The 24,210-nt window shown below is 43.1% G+C and overlaps 1 protein-coding gene across 1 annotated transcript in view; it reads left to right on the top strand.

The window, feature by feature from the left end:
• Positions 1–4,696: 4,696 nt before the first annotated feature.
• Positions 4,697–24,210, top strand: part of LOC139387298 (calsyntenin-2-like) — a 278,601-nt gene continuing 259,087 nt past the window's right edge. The window contains exon 1 of the mRNA XM_071133412.1: positions 4,697–4,913. Coding sequence (XP_070989513.1) covers positions 4,841–4,913 — 73 coding nt within the window. The 5' untranslated portion in view covers positions 4,697–4,840. The remainder of the gene's footprint in view (positions 4,914–24,210) is intronic.

Raw genomic sequence — 24,210 nt, 5'->3', positions numbered from 1 at the left:
CTTGGATCAGCTTCCTCCATTCAAATTGTACCTTAACATTATAATTACTCCACAATATCAATGACGGATCAGCTCTTAGAGAGATATTACCACCTTGGCTGCAAATAGGCTATTGAGGGCGAGTTGGCTTATTATGCTTAATCAATAATAATGCACTAAATCACAGATTGGGCGCGTAATTGTGCACATGTTGTCACACATCATGCAACACATTGAGGGGAAAATTACAGACAGTAGCCTAGCCGCGAAATAGAAGTCAATTGATTGAATATGACATTTATTTCAATATGATTGAAATAGTGCCTTCAGACTTTTTACACATTTTGTTGTGTTACATCCAATTTAGATGTTTGTCACTGGTCTACACACAATACCCCACATTGTCAAAGGGGAATTATGCTTTTCGAAATGTTTACAAATGAATAAAAAATGAAAAGCTGAAATGTCTTGAGTCAATAAGTAGTCAACCCCTTTGTTATGGCAAGCCTAAATAAGTTCAGGAGTAAAAATGTACTTAACAAGTCACAAAATGAGTTGCATATAATAGTGTTTAACATGACTTTTGAATGACTACCTCATCTCTGTACCCCACACGTACAATTATCTGTAAGGTCCCTCAGTCGAGCAGTGAATGTCAAACACAGATCTAATCTGAAAGACCAGGGAAGATTTCCAATGCCTCACGAAGAATGGCAGCTGTTGGTAGATGGGTAAAAGAAGGAAACCTGTACAGAATAAAAAATATTCCAAGACATGAATCCGGTTTGCCTTCCGGAACTACAGTAAAACTGCAAAACATGTGGCAAATAAATTAACTTTATCTCCTGAGTACAAAGCATTATGTTTTCGGGCAAATCCAACACATCACTAAGTACCACTCTTCATATTTTCAAGCACAGTGGTGGCTGCATCATGACATGGGTATGCTTGTCATTGGCAAGAACTAGGGAGTTTTTTTAATAATAAAAAAATGGAATAGAGCTAAGCACAGGCAAAATCCTAGAGGAAAACCTGGTTCAGTCTGCTTTCCCAAGGACAATAATCTAAAACACAAGGCCAAATATACACTGGTGTTGCTTACCAAGATGACATTGAATGATCCTGAGTGGCCTAGTTACCGTTTTGATTTAAATCGGCTTGAAAATCTATGGCAAGAATTGAAAATGGCTGTCTAGCAATGATCAACAACCAACTTGACAGAGCTTAAAGACTTTTAAAAAGAATAATGTGCAAATATTGTACAATCCAGGTGTGCAAAGCTCTTATAGACTTACCCAGAAAGACTCACAGCTGTAATTGTTGTTAAAGTTGATTGAAACGTTTTAGTTTTCTTTTTTTTTTTTTTTACAAATGTTAGAATTTTTCTTCCACTTTCACAGAGTATTTTGTGTAGATCGTTGACAAAAACTGACAATTAAATCCATTTTAATCCCACTTTGTAACACAACATAATTTAGAAAAAGTCAAGTGGTGTGAATACTTCCTGAAGGCACTTTAGGCACATGTACACTCGTAGAAAAAAGGGTTCCAAAAGGGTTCTTCGGTTGTCCCCATAGGATAACCCTTTTTGGTTCCATGAAGAAATCTTACAAGGACCCCAAAAGGGTTACACACAGAACCAAAAAGGTTCTACCTGGAACCAAAATAGTTGTTTGAAGTGTTCTCCTATGGGGACAGCTGAAGAAACACCCTTTTTCCTAAGAGTATGGGAAGAGTATGGGCCCTGGGAAATGAAGCCCAGGTCTTTTCTTCTGTCTCCGACACTAGGGTTGTTTCATGTCAGTTCAGCAAGCCATGGCACCCACTATCTCAGATATTCTGAAATCATTTCTGTAGTTAAAAACAGAAGATTAGCATTCCTGAAACATTTTATGGAAATACAATATGATCTGGTCAGAGGAAAGCCCATAAAATTGTCAGAGACTCCAGTCACCCAAGTCATGGGCTGTTTTCTCCGCTACCGCATGGCAGGCAGGCGGTACATGAGGAATCCAAAGAAGTGGTCAAAAGCCACACAGAGTGGCCTTTTATTGTCCCCAGCACAAGGTGCACCTGTGTAATGATCATGCTGTTTAATCAGCTTCTTGATATGCCACCACACCTGTCAGGTGGATGGATTATCTTGGCAAAGGAAAAATGTTTACTACCTAGGATGTAATAAATTTTGTGAGAAATATGTTTTTTGTGCATTTGGAAAAATTCTGGAATCTTTTATTTCAGCTCATGAAACATGGGGCCAACTCTTTACATGTTGTGTTTATATTTTTGTTCAGTATAGTAAGGCACTTTGGCTCTGAGTATTGCTTCTTCTAATGTATTCTCAGGGAATGTGGTGATGTTTTTACCCCCCCATTCCCACAATATGATATATTGGTTTCTTTACCCTGTATGCAGTCTATGGGCAAGGTATGACAGCAACCCATGCTTTGGTTTTGTTTACCTGCCCACTGTTTCAAATGCTAACTTTTTAGCCTGAGTGGCACAAATCCAATTAATGTCAATGGTACTTATATTAGCATTTTCACAATTCACATTCAATCATCAAGTACGATAATTGAGTTACACAATCCATTTTTAGACACTTTAGGATGATTGACTTGCATTGGATTTGTGCAACGCATGTAAAACAGTGGCCAACTTAACCAAAGCATGGGTTGCTGTCATACCATGTCAATATACTGCTTACAGGGTAAGGAAACTAATTATGTTTACAATTTGGGTGAACTTTGCCTTTACCATTTAGGAGGGGGGAGGGGGAATCTAAACAATAAAACACCTAATAGCAGGACCAGCACCATCTAGTGGTCAGAACCTGGTAATATCAGGATGTAGGATGGGACATAAACTGAACAAATTCAATGAATAATTTCTCTTAACAGGGCGATTAAAAACATCACCTAATTCATTGAGAATACATTACACAGGATAAAGAAACAATACTCAGTGCTGCAGCTCCATACTAATTGCCAGACACAGAGAACTGATACTATATACTCGTGGTTAGGGTGGGATTGGCGTGGGGTGTGGGGGGATCCGTGGTTGGCTTTTGAACATTCCTTTGGATTCCTCATGTCTAACTCATTGTTAGAAACAAGTTTGTTCCAAATATGATGTTATGTACTATAGTTATTGAATTGTATATGATTCCTATGAATTAAAATGGCCATTTTGGATGAAATTTCTGAGATCAAATTATATTTCAACACAATAATGTTTCAGGAATGTATCTGTTACTAACTGCAGAAACGATTTCAGAACAATCTGAGATGGTGGGTGTCTAAATACTCTTTCTTGTGCTTTTTGAGTGACCCACTAGGGACTTTCTCCCTTCTGCCCCTGGCCCCTGACAGCATGAGGCAACACCACAGGGGTTTAACACGCACAATAATCCTCACCACACGCAACAGAGGCAGGGAGTGTTGTGAAAATAATAACGGGAGAGGAAACCAGACATATTGCCACTGGTTACTTGGAGGAGTTAAATCTGTGAGGGGGGAGCAGATGTTCCATACAATAGGCTTTAAGCCTTTGTCAGTCTCTTGCTGGAATTGAACAATGGACTCCACAAAGCTGTGCCTTTCCAGCGAACATCGAAGACATTTTAGAGAACATCCAGATTTAGAATCACAATATGAGCACCAAGTTGTTGTGCTTTCCTGCGCTGCAGGAAATGCAAACTTGTACTGTATTTAGAGGTTTAAAAAATACTTCTTAAGTTGAACTTCCACTTTAACATTTCAGAATTGATTTGCCATAGCAAAAAAATGTATCAACATTTACAAAAAAAGTAAATAATGAACATTTCCTGTTGCTGCAGGATTATTCTCGTGCTGTGAGAAACTGGTCAAATTACGTGGTTTCATAACAACAAAAGTCATATTCATATGATTGAGAGAACAATATGAATTTCATTAACGCGTTGTGGTCATTTTGGTTTATAATAGGCTACTAACTATATAGTAAGCAACGTCTGTATTTGTATTTATTAAGGATCCCCATAAGCAGCAGCTACGCTTCCTGGGGTCCAGTAACAGTAAGGCAGCTCTTTTTAAAATATTACGACATTACATTTCATAACACTTTTCAAAACACACTATGTGTACATTTAAGGACCAGCTGTGCTGCCCTGTTCTAGGCCAATTGTCATTTTCCCGAGGTCCCTCTTTGTGGCACCAGACCACACGACTGAGCAGTAGTCCAGGTGCGACAAAGGAGCATGTAGGTCCTGCCTTGTTGATAGTTGTTAAAAAGGCAGAGCAGCGCTTTATTATGGACAGACTTCCCCACATCGTGTTGTATCAACATGTGTTGACCATGACAGTTTACAATCCAGGGTCACTCCAAGCCGTTTAGTCACGTCACCTTGCCCAATCTCCACATGAACTCAAAGACTCCTATACTCTCTCTATAGGCTGCACCAGAATGCAATCGATTCCATTAATAATATATTTGTGAGTAAATTCTGGCGGTGGTGATGATTACATAGGCACAGTTCAATGGATAGGTTAATCAAATCGAGCACATCACATCGTAAGTAGAGGAAATTATGATAGCCTAAAAGCTGTTAGATGTTAGATTTTTTCCTGCATGACGTGGAATTCTAGTCCCGGGGCGCACTGAAATCTGTGCCGGTCCCTCCCAATATCAAAACATCAGCCAGCCACGTCAAAGCACCGCTCCACCTAGTAGGACTGCCACTCCTCTCTGTCTCTCTCGCAGTCAGCGTCAGTTCCCCGCTAACCTCGCATTGAGAAGGTGTTGTCGAACAGATATCGCAAGAAAGTAAGGGATATCAAGTGAAGGAGAGAGAGACAGGTCGTCTTGTCTTGGTTCTCCCGTCATGAAGATGCTTGGAGTGCCATTTGCCCTGGTTTGGGTGGTTTTCGGGCTGTCCTGCATTCTCGCTGGAAAAGGTAAGGGAGTTGCTTACAGATTGTGATTCTGCATGCCGAGGCATTGGCGGACGCAAGCGTAGACTTCACAACGATTTTCAGATGTTTCTTTCCTGTTTGAACTCACGCGGTGCAATGTATTTTTAGAAAATAAGAGTCATGTATGAAATGAATCATTCAACAAAAGCGTTCCCGCAGACTGCAAAAAAAATGAATATTGTCGAGAACCCTTGGAAGTTGCACCCTATTGACCTCAGAAGCTTGGCAAACAGCATATAAGCTAAACTATCAATTTATAGTCAATAATTGGCTAGTGCGTGCTTCAAATAAGGCAGCGATGCCATGGATAGAATAGGGACCTCATTGACCGTTCACACACCACTGTCCAGCTCTGGGGCGTTTGTAGACTAGGCTATAGTATTAGACATGAAAGGGGTATGGTAGATATGCTATCTGTAATAATGCTTCGTCCTATTCTCGCCTTCAAAGTAAACAAATTACTGCAGAGTCATGTTTAAAAAGGGCATCCGCGGTGCACAGCGAGTCTTAATTGAGTCTCAAGGGTGAGACAATGGGGTTGGGCTGGAAAATGTATCTGTAAGTAAACATTGTTATTTTTCTTCTCTTGATTCAGATTGCATATTCCTCTTGCAATTGGTCCGCTGAGAAAGGAGGAAAAACTGTAATAAACAGTGATTCATCCTCTATTTGTAATTCAGTGGTTTCCTGGGTAACTACTTAAAGTGATGCTTGAACCTGCAACCGTGCAGCTTTTAGATAAGCAAACTACCGCCCGTGTCAAAAAGGTCCAGACCTTTTTGGCAGAGGCCGTATCCTCGCGTGTGCCTTGACTCCGCCACAACAGTAATGTCAATGTGATAAGGTGGATGATTGGTATTATGTTAGTGATGGTATTCACTCCCACTTGCATTGAATGTGACATTATCAAAATGTAGGTGCAAGGAAAGAAAGACTCCTGAAGTGTGTGTGTGTGTGTGTGTGTGTGTGCGCGCGCGCGAAGGTGAGATATCTCTGAGAGTGTGATCACATTTGGGTTGTGTGACAACCCGAAGACAAAGATCATTCAGCATTATCTGACAAAGCCTTATCTTTTGTTGCATTTCCAACAAACAAAAAACAGACATACACCAAAACAGGGGGGAGAGAGAGTGTGAGAGAGAGACAAGAGCGCTGAAAGACAGGGTCAGATTTATGGGTGCCTTTTCCGGAGAAGCAGCATTATCTGAGTGGTACATAAATTGTTGAAGTGGAACGAGGGAGCATAACTCAGGCTTTTCACACGGTGACTTAAGAACACGGCAGTGCCTGGGAACTGTTCCGTCTGCCTTCTCTCTCTCTCTCTCTTTCTCTCCTCTTCTGCCTTTCTCTCTCCTTCGCTCAGCTGACGTCTTTGGGCAGGCAGAGAGATGTGATGAAAAAAATGCCACGAGATGGAGAAAGGACAAATGTGCTCTTTCAACTCTCTCTCTCTCTCTTTCTCTCTCTTTCTCTCTCTTTCTCTCTATTTTTCTCTTTTTCTCTCTTTCCCTCTCTCTCTCTCTTTCTTTCTCTCTTTCTCTCTTTCTTTCTCTCTCTCTCTCTCTCTCTCTCTCAAGTGTCTTCTGTTGAGATGTTTTTGCATTTCAAAGGATTACTGGTCCGATGTGAATGTAAGATGTTTTCTTTTCTCCTCTGTTTCTCTCCGTCTCGCTCTCTGTCCCATTTTCTCCCCCCTCTCTTCATCTCTTCCCACCCTTAACTGATCCCTAACTCTCCTTTACCCTTTCTCTACCCCCGGCCCCCACCCCCTGTCTTTGAGTAACATCTTCGTTTCATGGTGTACTGGTTTTGTAAAGGGGACGTCAGGCCTTTGTTAAGCCGGACAGCTATGCAAATGAGCCACTTAATTTAGGCGTTAATTACCCAGCATGCCTCATTAGATTGAGCGTGATGAGGCGTGGGGTGGAGAGGAGTAGTCAGTAAACTGGGCTGGTGTGCGTATGTGTGCTCCGTCCAGCTGGTCAAATGGCCCCAGTGGGTCCCCTTGGTCAGCACTGCTCAATCTGTGCTGGAAAAACTTTTCATGCAGCATTGAGCTCTGACACATACACATTCACTCTCGCACAAACACTCACACACACTTTGATCAGAGGCACACTCCGCATCTCCCTCTATTTCTTACATCAACGCGCGCACACACACACACACACACACACACAACAATGCAGCCCCGACACACACACACACACACTACTTTCCCAATCTCTCCATCCTTCACCAATGGCAAGTTGTCAGTAGACAAGTCCACCCAATTACAGTGGGGGCTCTGGAGGACTTACATATCCCAGCAAGCCGTTCCACTCCCCTACGGACAGCTGGAGTGCTGTAATTGAGACTGAGAGAAAGAGTGGGATAGAGAACGAGAGCGAGTGTGTTTTGAGTGTGTGCGAGTGAGGGCATTTGTGAGTGTATGTGGGGATGGGGGGTGTAGGGCAGGGGTTGAGAGGTCAATGGCATGTGTGTTTGTGAGTGTGTGTGTGTTTTAGTGTTGTTTTTTTTTAACCTTCCAATAACAGGCAGCTTCATTGTGTAACAGTGCTGACAGAAAGTGAAATCCTCATGGACCATTGACAACTATGGCCACTGGGAAACACAATGAGAGAGAGAGAGCTCACACACCTGAAGCTTTGTTCACAGGGACCGCAGCAGGGTGGAAAAATGAAAGTGTGTCCCCATGACAGGAGGTATTAATTTTCATGATGCGTCTCACAGTCGAAGGCATTATCTCCCTCTCTCCTTTTCTCTCTCTCTACCCTGCAGCGACACATTTGATTTGGTTTAAATGTATCGGGACAAATGTGGCTGCTTCTCTGTCAGACAATTTCAATATTTTAGATGTTTCTCATCTGAATGGAGCCGTCAGCTTTAATAAGAATGAAGTCTGCCGGACCACAAAGCAGTTCTCCTCTCTCTCTCTTTGCCCCCTTTTTTTTATTCTCCCTCGTCTCTTTCTTTTTTCGCTCTCTCTCCCTCTCTGTCCTTTCTCCCGTTCTCTTTCTCACCGTCAGTCTGTATCATTTTGTTTCACCCTCTCTGTCCATCTCTCTCTCTCTCCATCTCTCTCTCACTCTCTGTCCATCTCTCTCTCTCTCCGCCCTTCCCTCGGTCTCAGTCTGCACATTGGCCACAAGGTGTGGTGGTCTCTTAACAGATGTTGCTGTCAGTTTCTGGAGCTTGGCTTCCTCATACGTGTTACCCCTCTCTTAGATCTCCTCTTTAGTCCTGACCCAAATTATTTTTCTATGGTCCTTGACCTGTGTCCTAATGTAATAAATCTTTATTCGTGGATGTTATGGAGTGGAGGAAGATCGACACTCCAGGGGCTTGATAAAGTAGTCCGAATTGAACACCTGCAGTCTAACTAAAGGGGCCGTGAGAGTGTGTGTGTGTGAGAGAGTATGCACATATATGTGTGTGTGAGCATGAGAGAAAGACCAACACACACAAGTGTGGTACTCCCAAATACCTCTGTTACACCTGCGTAGTCTTGACAGGCTCGGTGCTAACTAATGCCTTTTAATAAACCATCCATCTGTCATGAGCCTGATCACAGCTTTGTGACTCATTAGCCTCTCTTCGTTTAGAGTACATCGTTAGCAGACCTTTTTAATTGGATTTCTGAGCAAGCTGTCGTGAAATGTGTGAGTCCATTTAAACTAAACAAAAATATGAATGCAACATGTAAAGTGTTGGTCCCATGTTTCATGAGCTGAAAGAAAAGATCCCAGAAATGTTCCATACTCACCAAAATCTTATTTCTCTCAAGTTTGTGCACAAATCTGTTTTTACATCCCTGTTAGTGAGCATTTCTCCTTTGCCAAGATAATCCATCCACCTGACAGATGTGGCATATCAAGAAGCTGATTAAACGGCATGATCATTACACTTGTACTGGGGACAATAAAAGGCCACTCTAAAATGTGTAGTTTTGTCACACAACACAATGCCACAGATGTCTTAAGTTTTGAGGGAGTGTGCAATTGGCATGCTGACTGCAGGAATGTCCACCAGAGCTGTTGGCAGAGAATCTTCATGTCTTCACCATAAGCCATTTTAGAGAATTTGGCAGTACGTCCAACCGGCCTCAGAACCGCAGACCACGTGTAACCATGCCAGCCCAGGACCTCCACATCCGGCTTCTTCACCTGCCCGATCGTCTTAGTCCAGCCACCCAGACAACTGATGAAACTGAGGAGTATTTCTGTCTGTAATTAAGCCCTTTTGAGGGGAAAAACTCATTCTGACTGGCCCACCCACTAGGGAGCCACCACTAGGGAGCCAGGCCCACCCATGGCTGCGCCCCTGCCCAATCATGTGACGTCCATAGATGAGGGCCTAATTCATTTATTTTAATTGACCCGATGTCCTTATGAACTGTAAATCACCCCAAAAAATGTTGAAATTGCTGCGTGTTGCGTTTTCTATTTCTGTTCGGTGTAGATTGCAATGCTACTGCAGGTCTCCCTACCGTACCTGTGGGTTCAATGCTAACTTGAAGTGTACATGCGTGACTAAGAGTCCTGTGTGAAATGGTTACGTCAATGGGAGTTTGCTGTCAGGCATGTTTGTAGTTTGTTACACATACACCTTTGGACCTGTATATGTGGGACAGGTAACTGCTAGGCAGTCTGTGTATGAGGTGATTTACATTTATGTAAAATAAAGCACTTAGTATCCACCCCATCATACAATCTATGGGGTGGAAAATGGTCTCTCCACATTGGGGGAGAGGGGTTGGAGATAACTTGTAGTTAGCCAGAGAAACAACATACCAATCCATAAACGTGTACAGTGACAACCCACTGGGCAGAAACGGGTTGAGCCAACATTGTTCCAAAGTCATTTGTTGACTTATTGTAACGTGGAATCTGCATGGACAATACATTTGGATTTGAAAAGAGTTATCAACATCGTGTTTTGTTTTGAGGGTGAAATTTCAACCACCGGGATTGTGTCGTCACGGTAACCACATTTCAACATTGACCAACCTTGTTATAAAATAGGTTGAATTTTTACTTTTGAAACAATGTCAGGTCTTCAACGTAATGTCCACTCTCGGGGAAAAAAACAAGCTGGGCAGCACCTGCTACTGGAGAATTGATCTATCTACAGCTATCCTTATGGCTCCTATCCAGGTTTTTAACCAAGAAGAGCTATGATATTTGTTACTGACTATTATCAATGTGCTATCGTGAAAGTGATTATTGCGAGTGCTCCACTTAAAAACTATTGTTTAATTTCAACCCAGAAATTCAACAAAAAAATAGACAATACAATGGGCTTAGGGTTTCAAGCTCTGGTTGATTTCAAATGTAATGATATTTAGTGATATTGAATGAATTGTGTTTGTTTGAAGATAAATCTCCTTCAAATGTTGATGTTTGGTTGCGTTGTCAACCAAACACAATTCAATATTACTTTCGAAATACAAGATAATGGTAACATTCAACATTACCATGAGTAACACAGGCCTCCCGAGTGGCGCAGTAGTCTAAGGCGTCCCTACAGACCCGGGTTTGATCCCAGGCTGTGTCTCAGCCGACCCGAGAGAGATCCGTGAGGTGGTGCACAACTGGCCCAGCGTTGTCCGGGTTAGGGAGGGTTTGGCCGGCCAGGATGTCATTGTGCTCTAGTGACTCCTGTGGAGGCCCGGTCGCATGCACGCTGACACGGTCACCAGTTGTATGGGGTTTCCTCCGACACATTGGTGCGGCTGGCTTCCGGGTTAAGCAAGCAGTGTGGCTTGGCACGGTAGCGTTTTCGGAGGGCGCATGGCTCTCAACCCTCCCCCGAGTCCATACAGGGGTTGCAGCGATGGGACAAGACTAACTACCAACTTGTATATCATGAAAAAGGGGTAAAGAAAAAAAGACTAACACAACAATGGCCACATTTTGAGGTTTCTGTTACTATACATTTCTTATGTAATCATATAAAGCGTGCATGTTCAAGATAGCATGCATAGGTCGTCGCAGGTCTTTGGAGAACTTCACAATTGCTGTAATAATCTGCGTAGAATCTCGAATGGCATTTGTCACTTGCACCATGTACTTTTTAATGTAATTTCAATTGCAATCCAGGTTATTTGGTTCTTCTATTAGACCAAGAACTGTTGTATAAAAACACAAAATATCTGACATTGTGTTCCCATTTTGAACTTCGCTGCGCTTTTAAATGGTTGAAAGCGCAGTGATAGACATTTGGGTGACAGCTAAACCAAAAATCTGACAGTGTTTCCACTATGATTTTTGGTCAGCCGCTGTAATTTCCTGCAATTCTACACATTTTGCCATGTCTTGTTCTTATGTTATCTGAAGGACTCAAAGATAACAAAATGAATGGGGGCCCTATGCAATGACATGATTCTCCCTGTCTACTTTTTATTTTGGTGATTGTTAGTTCTCAAATGTATTGCTCCATGATCTTTTCTACATACTTTATATCAGAATTTAGTTTTGTTATTTTATTGTTTTGTTGTTATTATTATATGTATTATTATGTTGCAGTGGCGGCCATGATTTCATATAGGGGAAACACCAATCAGACAGTTTTTCCATTGGAATTTGGTTGTGCTTTTAGATGGTTCGAAGCATGGTGGTAACATATTGGAAATTCAACTACATTTTGGCTGTCTTTTTGAGTGGGTGATAGGTTGTCATCTCAATGATCAATGTCTCCACCAAATTACCTGAATTATCCACATTTAAATGACGGTGTGCCCGGTGGGAAACTTGCTAGTACTTATGAGACTGTTCATTTGACATGTTTTGTGTGTGTGTGTGTGTGTGTGTGTGTGTGTGTGTTCGGGTGTGTCTACATGCAGGACTGAGCTTATCTGAGCTGATGACAGATAGGCAGTACAGCTAGCAGATAGTATCCCCCTGAGTACTCATTACTACTCCAGTCCCTTCCTTGTCTCAACACTGTGTGTGTGTGTGTGTGTGTGTGTGTGTGTGTGTGTGTGTGTGTGTGTGCAGAATTCCTCACAACAACAACAGTACCTGCGATTTCTCGACCGAGACCAAACATCTGTGTGTGGATGTGTATGGCACCACCACCCCTCTACCCTTATCCCCAATGGCCTCCAATCTTCCTACAGTACTGTCTGTTTTCAGTGGGGACAGGGCTGTTGTTTTTCAATGGGTATACTGTAGTCCTACTGGCTGCAGCTACCTTGTGTCCTGCGGCCTGTCTTCCATGATGTGACACATTCCGAGCACCAGGAACTGGGCTGACTTATTTCCAGCATTGTCCATCCCCCTGTGTATTTTGTTGGAGAGAGTAATTTGTTATGAGAGTGAATGTGCATGCGCAATGTGTGTGTGTGTCTGTGTTTGTTTGAGATGGGGAAAGGGAGAGAGTAGCGTGTTAGTCACAGTATGAATAGGGCCAGTAGTAGAGTAGGGCCAGTAGTAGAGTAGGGCCAGTAGTAGAGTAGGGCCAGTAGTAGAGTAGGGTCGGTAGTAGAGTAGGGCCGGTAGTAGAGTAGTGTCGGTAGTAGAGTAGTGTCGGTAGTAGAGTAGGGCCGGTCCACACACACCCGCACAGTTGTGAAGAGAGCACAACAGCGCCGCCACATCTTCCTCAGGAGGCTGAAGAGATTTGCCATGGGCCCTCAGATCCTCAAGAAGTTCTACAGCTACACCATTGAGAGCATCTTGATGGGCTGGATCACCACCTGGTACAGCAACTGCACCGCCCTCGACCGTAAGGTTCTACAGAGGGTGGTGCGGACGCCCTCTGCATCACCGCCAGTACATCACTGGGGCCGAGCTCTCTGCCATCCAGGATCTATATAGCAGTTGGTGTCTAAGGAAAACACAGAAAATTGCCAAAGACTTCAGCCACCCAAGCCACGGACTGTTCTCTGTGCTACCTTCCATCAAGTGGTACCGAAGCATCATGTCTTGGAACAACAGGCTTCGATTTTCAAGCAATTAGACTGTTGAATAGCTAATCAATGGCTATCCGGACTATCTCTATTGATTCTACCTGTACTGGCTATATGCACACTCACAGATCTCTATCCACACACACGCACACATATACACATACACACCAGAGGAGGCTGGTGGGAAAAGCTATAGGAGGACGGCCTCATTGTAATGCCTGGAATGGAAGAATTCAAATGGAGTCAAACGTGGTTTCCATATGTTTGATGTGTTTGATACCGTTTCATTAATTCCATTCAAGCCTTTTACAACGAGCCCGTCCTCCTATAGCTCTTCCCACCAGCCTCCTCTGATACGCACACACACCCATAACTCACACACACACACACACACACACTCATAACTCACACACACACACACACACACACACACACACACACACACACACACACACAGGTACAGACGCCACACACACACACCCATAACTCGCTCACAAACACACATACACACACACAGGTACAGACGCCACACACACACACACACACACACACACACGTACACTTACACCCACCATATACCTTGCTGCTACTTTTCATGCCCCTAAAACACGCTACCCCCTTCACCATTACCAATACCGGGAGGTTGGCATTTTTGGGGCATATGATATTTTTCTCACTCATTTTTTTGTTTTTATTTATCCCTTATTTTACCAGGTAAGTTGACTGAGAACACGATCTCATTTATAGCAATGACCTGGGGACCAGCAACGGGAGAGGAGGGGGGATGAATGAGCCAATTGGAAGCTGGGGATGACCGTGATGGTTTGAGGGCCAGATTGGGAATTTAGCCAGGACACCGGGGTTAACACCCCTACTCTTATGATAAGTGCCATGGGACCTTTAGTGACCACAGAGAGTCAGGACGCATCATTATTCATGATTCATTCATGAGGCACAGATGTGGGGAAGGGTGCCAAAACATTTATACAGCATTGAAGGTTCCCAATAACACAGTGGCCATCATTCTTGGTTTCTCAAATTATTGCCTCGCCTGGTTCACCAACTACTTCTCTGATAGAGTTCAGTGTGTCAAATCGGAGGGTCTGCTGTCCGGACCTCTGGCAGTCTCTATGGGGGTGCCACAGGGTTCAATTCTTGGACCGACTCTCTTCTCTGTATACATCAATGAGGTCGCTCTTGCTGCTGGTGAGTCTCTGATCCACCTCTACGCAGACGACACCATTCTGTATACTTCTGGCCCTTCTTTGGACACTGTGTTAACAACCCTCCAGGCAAGCTTCAATGCCATACAACTCTCCTTCCGTGGCCTCCAATTGCTCTTAAATACAAGTAAAACTAAATGCATGCTCTTCAACCGATCGCTACCTGCACCTACCCGCCTGTCCAACATCACTACTCTGGACGGCTCTGACTTAGAATATGTGGACAACTACAAATACTTAGGTGTCTGGTTAGACTGTAAACTCTACTTCCAGACCCATATCAAACATCTCCAATCCAAAGTTAAATCTAGAATTGGCTTCCTATTTCGCAACAAAGCATCCTTCACTCATGCTGCCAAACATACCCTTGTAAAACTGACCATCCTACCGATCCTCGACTTCGGCGATGTCATTTACAAAATAGCCTCCAATACCCTACTCAACAAATTGGATGCAGTCTATCACAGTGCAATCCGTTTTGTCACCAAAGCCCCATATACTACCCACCATTGCGACCTGTACGCTCTCGTTGGCTGGCCCTCGCTTCATACTCGTCGCCAAACCCACTGGCTCCATGTCATCTACAAGACCCTGCTAGGTAAAGTCCCCCCTTATCTCAGCTCGCTGGTCACCATAGCATCTCCCACCTGTAGCACACGCTCCAGCAGGTATATCTCTCTAGTCACCCCCAAAACCAATTATTTCTTTGGCCGCCTCTCCTTCCAGTTCTCTGCTGCCAATGACTGGAACGAACTACAAAAATCTCTGAAACTGGAAACACTTATCTCCCTCACTAGCTTTAAGCACCAACTGTCAGAGCAGCTCACAGATTACTGCACCTGTACATAGCCCACCTATAATTTAGCCCAAACAACTACCTCTTTCCCTACTGTATTTAATTTATTTATTTATTTTGCTCCTTTGCACCCCATTATTTTTATTTCTACTTTGCACTTTGCACATTCTTCCATTGCAAATCTACCATTCCAGTGTTTTACTTGCTATATTGTATTTACTTTGCCACCATGGCCTTTTTTGCCTTTACCTCCCTTATCTCACCTCATTTGCTCACATCGTATTTAGACTTGTTTATACTGTATTATTGACTGTATGTTTGTTTTACTCCATGTGTAACTCTGTGTCGTTGTATGTGTCGAACTGCTTTGCTTTATCTTGGCCAGGTCGCAATTGTAAATGAGAACTTGTTCTCAACTAGCCTACCTGGTTAAATAAAGGTGAAATAAAAATATTAAAACAATTCTTGAATGGAAGAAGGTTGGAACCAAGACTCTTCCTAGAGCTAGCCCCCTGGCCAAACTGAGCAATCGGGGGAGAAGCGCCTTTGTCAGCGACGTGACCAAGAACCCGATGGTCATCTTGACAGAGCTCCAGAGTTCCTCTGGGGAGATGGGAGAACCTTCCAGAAGGACAACCATCTTTGCAGCACTCCACCAATCAGGCCTTTATGGTAAAGTAGCCAGATGAAAGACACTCCTCAGTAAAAGGCACATGACAGCCCACTTGGAGTTTGCCAAAAGGCACCTAAAACACTCTCAGACAATGAGAAACAAGATTCTCTGGTCTGATGAAACCAAGATTGAACTCTTTGTCCTGAATGCCAATTGTCACGTCTGGCACACACCTGATTCCATACCTACGGTGAAGCATGGTGGTGGCAGCATCATGCCGTGGGGATGTTTTTCAGCTGCAGGGACTGGGAGACTCGTCAGGATCGAGGAAAAGATGAACGGAGCAAAGCACAGAGAGATTCTTGATGAAAACCTGCTCCCGAGTGCTCAGAACAGACTGGGGTGATGGTTCACCTTCCAACAGGACAATGACCCTAAGCACATAGCCAAGACAACGTACAAGTCTCAGAATGTCCTTGAGTGGCCCAGCTGGAGTCCGGACTTGAACCCAATTGAACATATCTGGAGACCTGAAAATAGATGTGCGGTGATGCTCCCCATCAAACCTGACAGAGCTTGAGAGGATCTGCAGAGAAGAATGGGAGAAACTCCCCAAATACAGGTGTGCCAAGCTTGTAGCTTCATACCCAAGAAGACTCAAGGCTGTAATCACTGGCAAAGGTGCTTCAACAAAGTACTGAGTAAAGGGTCTGAATACATATGTAAATGTGACCTTTAATTCATTTTTTATGAATTATTAAAAAAATTCTAAAATCCTGTTTTTGCTTTATTGTGGGGTATTGTGTATAAATTGATGAGAAAATCCCCCCGATTTAATCAATTTTAGAATAAGGCTGTAACGTAACATAATTAGAAAAAAGTCAAGGGGTTTGAATACTTTCCGAATGCATGAAAATACCTTCAAATAAAAGGTCACATCCTGTACTGTCATCTCATATAAAAGATTTAAGCTCAAATTCAACAGTTTTCCTGTTTTCCATTTCCTTTTTCTTTTGCCTTTCGTTAGCAGAAAGTTTTTTTTTTGTGTTTCTCCTCTTTGGTTTTGGCTTAAACAGCCGAGCACAAGCCTCCACTCAAGGTTTAGTAAGAATTATAATTTGGTGGGTGCTAATTTGTCTTATTTCACAAATGTGTGTTAAAGCGATTGAATGGGATCTTAACCACTTACAAATTCGTAACATATTGTATGAAATGGAATTGCATATTTTTTGTTGTTGTTGCAGGACATAACCACATCATACGAAATGGATGTGCACATTTTTCGCGGACTGGTTTGGGCTCGTGAGCACTATTTTCAAAATGATTGGTTGAAATGATGTAAAACCTTTATAATGCATCTTTAATACACCTGTATGAATTGGAAATGTGTTTTTTCCATATCCCAACTCTCCCCGAGACATCCTCGGAGTGGGGTCACGGCCAGGATCTGCCATTTTCAACAGCAACTCTGGAGCAATTAGGGTTAAGTGTTTTGCTCATGGACACATCGAAACATTTTTTTTCCCCCTTGTCGGCTTGGGATTCCAACTATCGACCTTGCGGTTACTGGCCCAACACTTTAACCGCAGAACAGCAGAAGCCCAAGTAACAGGGGCTTGAACCAGCTCAGAGCAGTGACAGCCATTGCTGAGGAGTAGGAGAGGAAAGTGTGTGTGTGTGTGTGTGTGTGTGTGTGTGTGTTTTGCGGGTGGCTTTCAGCATTGAGATACCAAAGCAGTGAGTTTGTCCTCCTTTTTAATCAATAGCAATTTTCCATCAGGTCACTTGCCTGAAAATATAATATTCACTGACAAGCTGAGGTCGAACACAAAGCAAAACAAAACTAACGCTTGCCTGACAACCAGGGATGTAGTGGAGGGTAAACACCATTTACTCACCTTTTTTTTGTGAAATAGCATTTACTCACCGTTTATTTTGTTATTTAGCATTTAATCACTTATTATCACATTCCCAGTGTTGATCAAAGCTCAGAATCCTTATATATACTGTATATATATAAACACTTAAATTATATATATTTTTTTACATCCAATTGGTAGTTACAGTCTTGTCCCATCGAGCTATTCACCCTCTGAAACACAACCCTACGAAGCCGCACTACTTCTTGACACACTGCTCGCTTAACCCGGAAGCCAGCCGCACCAATGTGTCGGAGGAAACACCGTACAACTGGTGACCGAAGTCAGCGTGCATGTGCCCGGCCCGCCACAAGGAGTAGCTAGAGCGCGATGGTACAAGAACATCCCGGCAGGCCAAACCCTCCCCTAACCCGGATGGGCCAATTGTGCGCTGACGGCTGCGACACAGCCTGGGATTGAACCCGGGTCTGTAGTGCAGTGCGTTAGACTCCTGTGCCACTCGGGAGGCAGAATCCTTGTATTCGTGATCTGAGTTCTAATCACGCCCACCTCATTGTGAACGAGTGGAATCATGAACAGTTGTTTGTTTGTTATGTTTTCTAGCGCCCCACAGATATACCTTGTTAGCAGCACAGTCCCCACTCTCTCAAACGGTTAAAGGCGCTTACACACGGGCCGTGGTAAACGACAATTGAACCGCGTACAAATCTGCCTACCGTGTGTAGAGTCCAGTGGTCCCAGTTGTTGTCAGCTCAAATGTTGTCATTTAAACATTGTTTGATTGTTTGACAAGATGAACAATGTTTATTAGTCAAGACTTCAGCTAATTTCATATTTTGGCACCTTGAGTACCGAACTTGCGTTTTGCCGCCCATAGCCCTAGCCCCATTGAAGTCTATGAGAACTTCGCCGCTTACCACGGCATGTCTGGAAGAGCCTTAACTCCACCCTGTCGCGGCACAGGTCGAGGGCCAGTGAGATGTGAAACAAACGACCCCAGCTCGGAGTCGGGCTTTAGCAGCTCAACGGTAAGTAGCCTAACTGGAGATGCTGCTGGGAGTGGGTTTGCAAGTTGTCGGACAGATAAGGCAATTTCTTAAAGGTCTGCCACTCTGCTGTGTCTACATAACCCCCCCCCCCCCCCCCCCGCTAGCTGCCGGCAGATACTTTTATTGCCGTAACGTTAAAGGGCTCTGGCTAGTGTGAGCCAGAAGGATGTAAGTAACAAGCTAATGTTAATGGAGCCTGACTCCAGTAGGAGGGAGCTCCTAAACTACGAAGTTCTCATCATAATGTTGCTTTACAGAGGGTACTAGTGAGCCAGACAGTGGTGTGGCAGACAGTGGTGTGGCAGACAGTGGTGTGGCAGACAGTGGTAAGGCTGAGGCAGGCTGCAATACATGAAGGAGGAGGCAGACATGGCCTGTCTTCCCTATAGGCCTAGATTAAAATGCAAAAAAAACCGCAAACAATACATTTCTAAAAATAGTCACGTTTCCGTTTATATCGGTAGTTGTTAGTCTTATCTCAATCGGCCACTGGGGTTTATAGTTTAGCCACATTTTTTGTTGTTACAACTACGTCACTACTAACAACCTCACTTAAACAGCTCTTCCCAAATCATCCCCACTACATCTCACTTTAACACGAGTTTTACTTGACCCATTCTTAGCCACTGCAATTCAAACAACACGCTTGTCTTATGACATGACATTTTTCCTCTCTTCCTCTTTGCCTTAGTTGCCGAAGGTGATTCTCTCAGCGTGACGCTGTTGAGAGGAGACAGCGGGGGAGGGCAGGGTCTGAAATGACAACATGGCAACATTCCTCTGAGCTGAAAGGATGTGATGAGTGATGGGCCCGAGCATTGACCTTAGTAGGGGCTGTCTGTTCATAAGCCAGACGCATGGCCCAGTGTGCTTTACAATGACAACCCAGTCATTTACAATGACAGGTCCATGCATAGCATTTTACCCCAGGGCAATTAAACATTAACAGACTTACGCTATGACTCAATGTTTGGCATACATTATAAAGTGAAAAAACTAACATTGATTTCAAAGTTTAACAAACCATACAAGTCTATGCACAAGGACTACTTTCAACAATTCGCCTTGAAAAGTTTACAAAGACAAATGTAGTGGAAGAACTGTGCAGATGCAAACCTTGGTAACGGAATTACGGTCAAACCTCCCTCAGGTTTTTATTGCGACCACGTTTTCCAAAAACATCTAAGACTAAAAGATGTCTGCAGAAAATTGGGTTGTCAGCTATGACATGGCACCTTGAGTTGGAAAAAAATCTATTTTAGTAGATTTATACACAGTAACGGAATTACGGTAACGGAATGACATCATGGGTCCTTGATCTGTACTATACAGAAATGCATAATTATGGGCATACTGTAAATGTCATTCTCCTCATGTTTCACAAGTTTGGACATCACAGCGCAGAACAGCAGAGCAGAGTATACTAAAGTTCAGTACAGTAGAGTATAGTTCAGTAGATTAGTCTAGTGTTTTTTTTATACTAGAACATGAGAAACGGTTTGGTACTCTATTTATTTTTTAACTTTCTGTATTTCTGTTTAATGGATCATTAGTTAATGGATCATAAGCCTGTCTATCAATGCAGCCGACCCCTTATTATAGCCACAACGTTCCTGCTCCACTTAGTCAATGCTAGCCACACTGTGAGTCTGGGCTGCACCATGTTACCGCCTCACTAATACTGCACAGAAGTTGACACACTTGAATAATGTGACACGGTGTTCATTTTGGCACTCTTCTTTCAATTTAATCTAGTCTTGGTCAGTTTGACTATAATATAATTAAGCCTTAGTTCCATTTTTTTGTCATTTGAATAATGATTTAGTTGACAAAAATGGGGGGCCATTTTAGTCAACTAGATGCCCTTTCGTTTTTGTCACATTTTAGTCACATGACATTTGTATGACCTCATTAATCTATAGTCAAACATACATAGCCTTGTCCTACCAACAATTTTTTTTGCAGTTTTTTCCTCCAACAACAGAAACATGACAAACATACAGTATATAATAATACATTATACAAGATTTATGTGGCTATGTAAATTCGTTATTGCAGAGATCCCAAGAGAAAGAGAGAGAGAGATCCCGAGAGAGAGATCCCGAGAGAGAGATCCCGAGAGAGAGATCCCGAGAGAGAGATCCCGAGAGAGAGATCCCGAGAGAGAGATCCCGAGAGAGAGATCCCGAGAGAGAGATCCCGAGAGAGAGATCCCGTGAGAGAGATCCCGAGAGAGAGATCCCGAGAGAGATCCTGAGAGAGAGAGAGAGAGATCCCGAGAGAGAGAGAGAGAGAGAGAGATCCCGAGAGAGAGATCCCGAGAGAGAGAGAGAGAGATCCCGAGAGAGAGAGAGAGATCCCGAGAGAGAGATCCCGAGAGAGAGAGAGAGAGATCCCGAGAGAGAGAGAGAGAGAGAGATCCCGAGAGAGAGAGAGAGAGAGAGATCCCGAGAGAGAGAGAGAGAGAGAGATCCCGAGAGAGAGAGAGAGAGATCCCGAGAGAGAGAGATCCCGAGAGAGAGAGAGAGAGAGAGATCCCGAGAGAGAGAGAGAGAGAGAGATCCCGAGAGAGAGAGAGAGATCCCGAGAGAGAGAGAGAGAGATCCCGAGAGAGAGAGATCCCGAGAGAGAGAGATCCCGAGAGAGAGAGATCCCGAGAGAGAGAGAGATCCCGAGAGAGAGAGAGATCCCGAGAGAGAGAGAGAGAGATCCCGAGAGAGAGAGAGAGAGATCCCGAGAGAGAGAGATCCCGAGAGAGAGAGAGAGAGATCCCGAGAGAGAGAGAGAGAGATCCCGAGAGAGAGAGAGAGATCCCGAGAGAGAGAGAGAGATCCCGAGAGAGATCCCGAGAGAGAGAGAGAGATCCCGAGAGAGATCCCGAGAGAGAGAGAGAAAGAGAGATCCCGAGAGAGAGAGAGACCAGATGGTGCCGCAAAGTAGTATGTCAAACCTCGAGGTCCAAGTCATCAATGGTAAAATCCCAAGTCTCTATGGCTGAAGTCCGAGTCACTAGGTCCACATTAACACCCCCCCCCCCCCCCCCAAAAAAAGTGATTTAACTAGTCAGGTAGTTGCAGGAGGAATTTAGTCAAATGTTTGTTATCCTTCCTTTCTTTCTGCACCACCATATACTGTAGGCTACTGGTAATATCCCCAGGGTCATGTTCAGTTGAAACATTTTCTCCAATGTTACCGATGGAAGTTCCATGACTGGAGACTAAGTTGTTCCTTCTTCAACATGTCAGAGAGGCATGTTGGTTCTACATGACATTTCTATCTGAACATACCAAAACGTTGTGTCCTGCTGAATGTGCCCCAGGCTGTTAGCTATAACTAGCTAATGAAGTGACTAAACAAGGTGTAGCTGAAAAAAAAAGGTTCACGATCAGGTCAGGTTCTATAGCCTACTCTAGGGAGAGAAAAACATAGCTAGACTGCTAATTTACTTTTAAACTCAATGCTGCTATTTGATTTTCTTATTAAAGCAGTTTGTGTTTCTTAACCAAGCAAAGAGTAGCTAACTAGAAGGCTGGTGGAGCCTGGTTAGCTAAGGTGAAGCAAGAGAGTCGCCTGTGCGATGTGTATAATCGGAGGCAGAGCCGAAGCCTGTCTGCCCATACTTATCGCTTGCTCCCCCGCAGCTCACCAGCTGATGCAATCTGTGTTTGCCAGGTGTGATGTGTCCTTCCTACTACTGAACAGAACTATACTGCACATCTGTGCTGCTAATATGAACTGTGCTTACCACAAAAAAAAGCTTTCAATCTCTCCAAAAACTCTTGTCCAATCCATTTAGTAGTCCGATTTTAGTCACAGGTCATTTTTGTCTCATCGTTTTTACGTCAACTGAAATGAAACATAATTGTTGTTTAGTTATAGTTTTTTTCTGGGTGTATTTAGTCAGTTATCGTCTCATTACATTTGACATTTGAGTCATTTAGCAGATGCTCTTATCCAGAGCGACTTACAGTTAGTGCATTCGTCTTAAGATAATGTAGCTAGTTGGGACAACCACATATCAGTTATAGTAAGTACATTGCAAGAAGATTCTGGTAGCTTCCAGCTTTGTAGGTTCACTTTCCTTGATAGCTAAAGCTAACATCAATTCACCACCCGAGTACTTTGTTTGGGATAATATACTAACCATAAAACAAAATATGCTGATTTCAAAGCTGATTGCCACCAAAAACCCAGGTTGGGTAAGTATTCCGGTTCTGGGGTCATAGTTCAGTTTCGGTACAGCGGGAAAATGAAATGCCAACAGTTACTGTAGTTCATTTTTGTTAATTTAAGAAAATACTAAGTGTTGATATTCCGGTTTTAAATACCTCTATGGGCCGTAAAGGAAATCACACTACAAACTATCACCCTCAGGTACTTAAGGAAATCATGAATGCCATGGATATATTGGAATTAGTGGATATATGTAGACTTAAATACCCTGACCTAGTGAGATATACATGGCGGAGGCTTAATCAAGCTAGTCGCCTTGACTACTTTCTTATGTCATTCTCACAGGTGCAGGTAAAAAAAAAAGTGTTGATAGGGGACAGAATGTGGTCGGATCATCACATAATTGGCATATATATTACTTTTACAGAATTTCCACGAGGGCGAGGATATTGTACATTTAATCAAAGCCTACTGGATGATACATTGTTTAGAACTAGGACAGAATAATTTATTACTGAATTTTTCTGACATAACATAGGTACAGCAGATCCCCTTATTGTATGGGACACTTTTACGTGTTCCTTTAGAGGCCATGCAATTCAGTATTCATCTATAAAACAAAAGCAATTTAGATCAAAAGAGTCCATATTAACAAAGGAAATTGAAGGACAAACAGTACAGTTAGATGGTAATAGAAACTCTACCATAGAGGCACAGAATAAGTTAGAGGAAAAACAAAAACAATGGAGGAACTTATTCTAGAAAGATCCAGTGTAATATATTATACAAATAAAGTGAACTGGATAGAATACAGGGAGAAATGCACCAAATAATTTTTCAATCTTCAACATAGAAATGCTACCATTTTTTTTTTATTGAAACCTGTTACAAATGATAAAGTCACGCATGACTCACCAAATGATATTATGAAAGAGGAAGTAAAGTACTTTAAGAATGTTTTCGTTTGTCTCCTCCATCTCCACTAACCGAAGCTAATTGTACGGATGATTTTTCCTATTAATAATGTAAAATGAACATCTGTACAGAAAGACTCATTTACAAATTACAGAGGAGGAACTTCTTGATGCAATTAAAATCTTTAAGGCTGGGGAAACTCCAGGGTTGGATGGTATACCAGTGGAAGTACACAAAACTTTTTTGATATGCTCAGAGGACAATTATTATCATGTTTTAACCACTCCTATATAAACTGTAGATTATCAGACACTCAACAAGAAGGTCTGATTTCATTATTGCTGAAACAGGATCCAAGTGGTGTATATATAAAGATCTAGTTCATTTAAAAAAAATGGAGGCCTCTTACTTTAAGGGCACAAGGCGAGACCCAGATGCAGACACGGGAGGCAGATGGTTTGAGTCTTGGTTTTTATTAAACAATCCAAAAGGGTAAGCAAGAGTGGTCGTGGACAGGCAAAAGGTCAAAACCAGTTGAGTCCAGGAGGTACAGAGTGGCAGGCAGGCAGAATAGTCAGGCAGGCTCGAGGTCAGGGCAGGCAGAATAGTCAGGCAGGCTCGAGGTCAGGGTAGGCAGAATGGTCAGGCAGGCGGGTACGGAGTCCAGAAAACAGGCAAGGGTCAAAACCAGGAGGACTAGCAAAAGAGAATAGAAGCA

This window comes from Oncorhynchus clarkii, chromosome 28, assembly GCF_045791955.1.
Source record: "Oncorhynchus clarkii lewisi isolate Uvic-CL-2024 chromosome 28, UVic_Ocla_1.0, whole genome shotgun sequence".
Lineage (NCBI taxonomy): Eukaryota > Metazoa > Chordata > Actinopteri > Salmoniformes > Salmonidae > Oncorhynchus > Oncorhynchus clarkii.
This window is presented reverse-complemented; position numbering and strand designations above follow the sequence as displayed.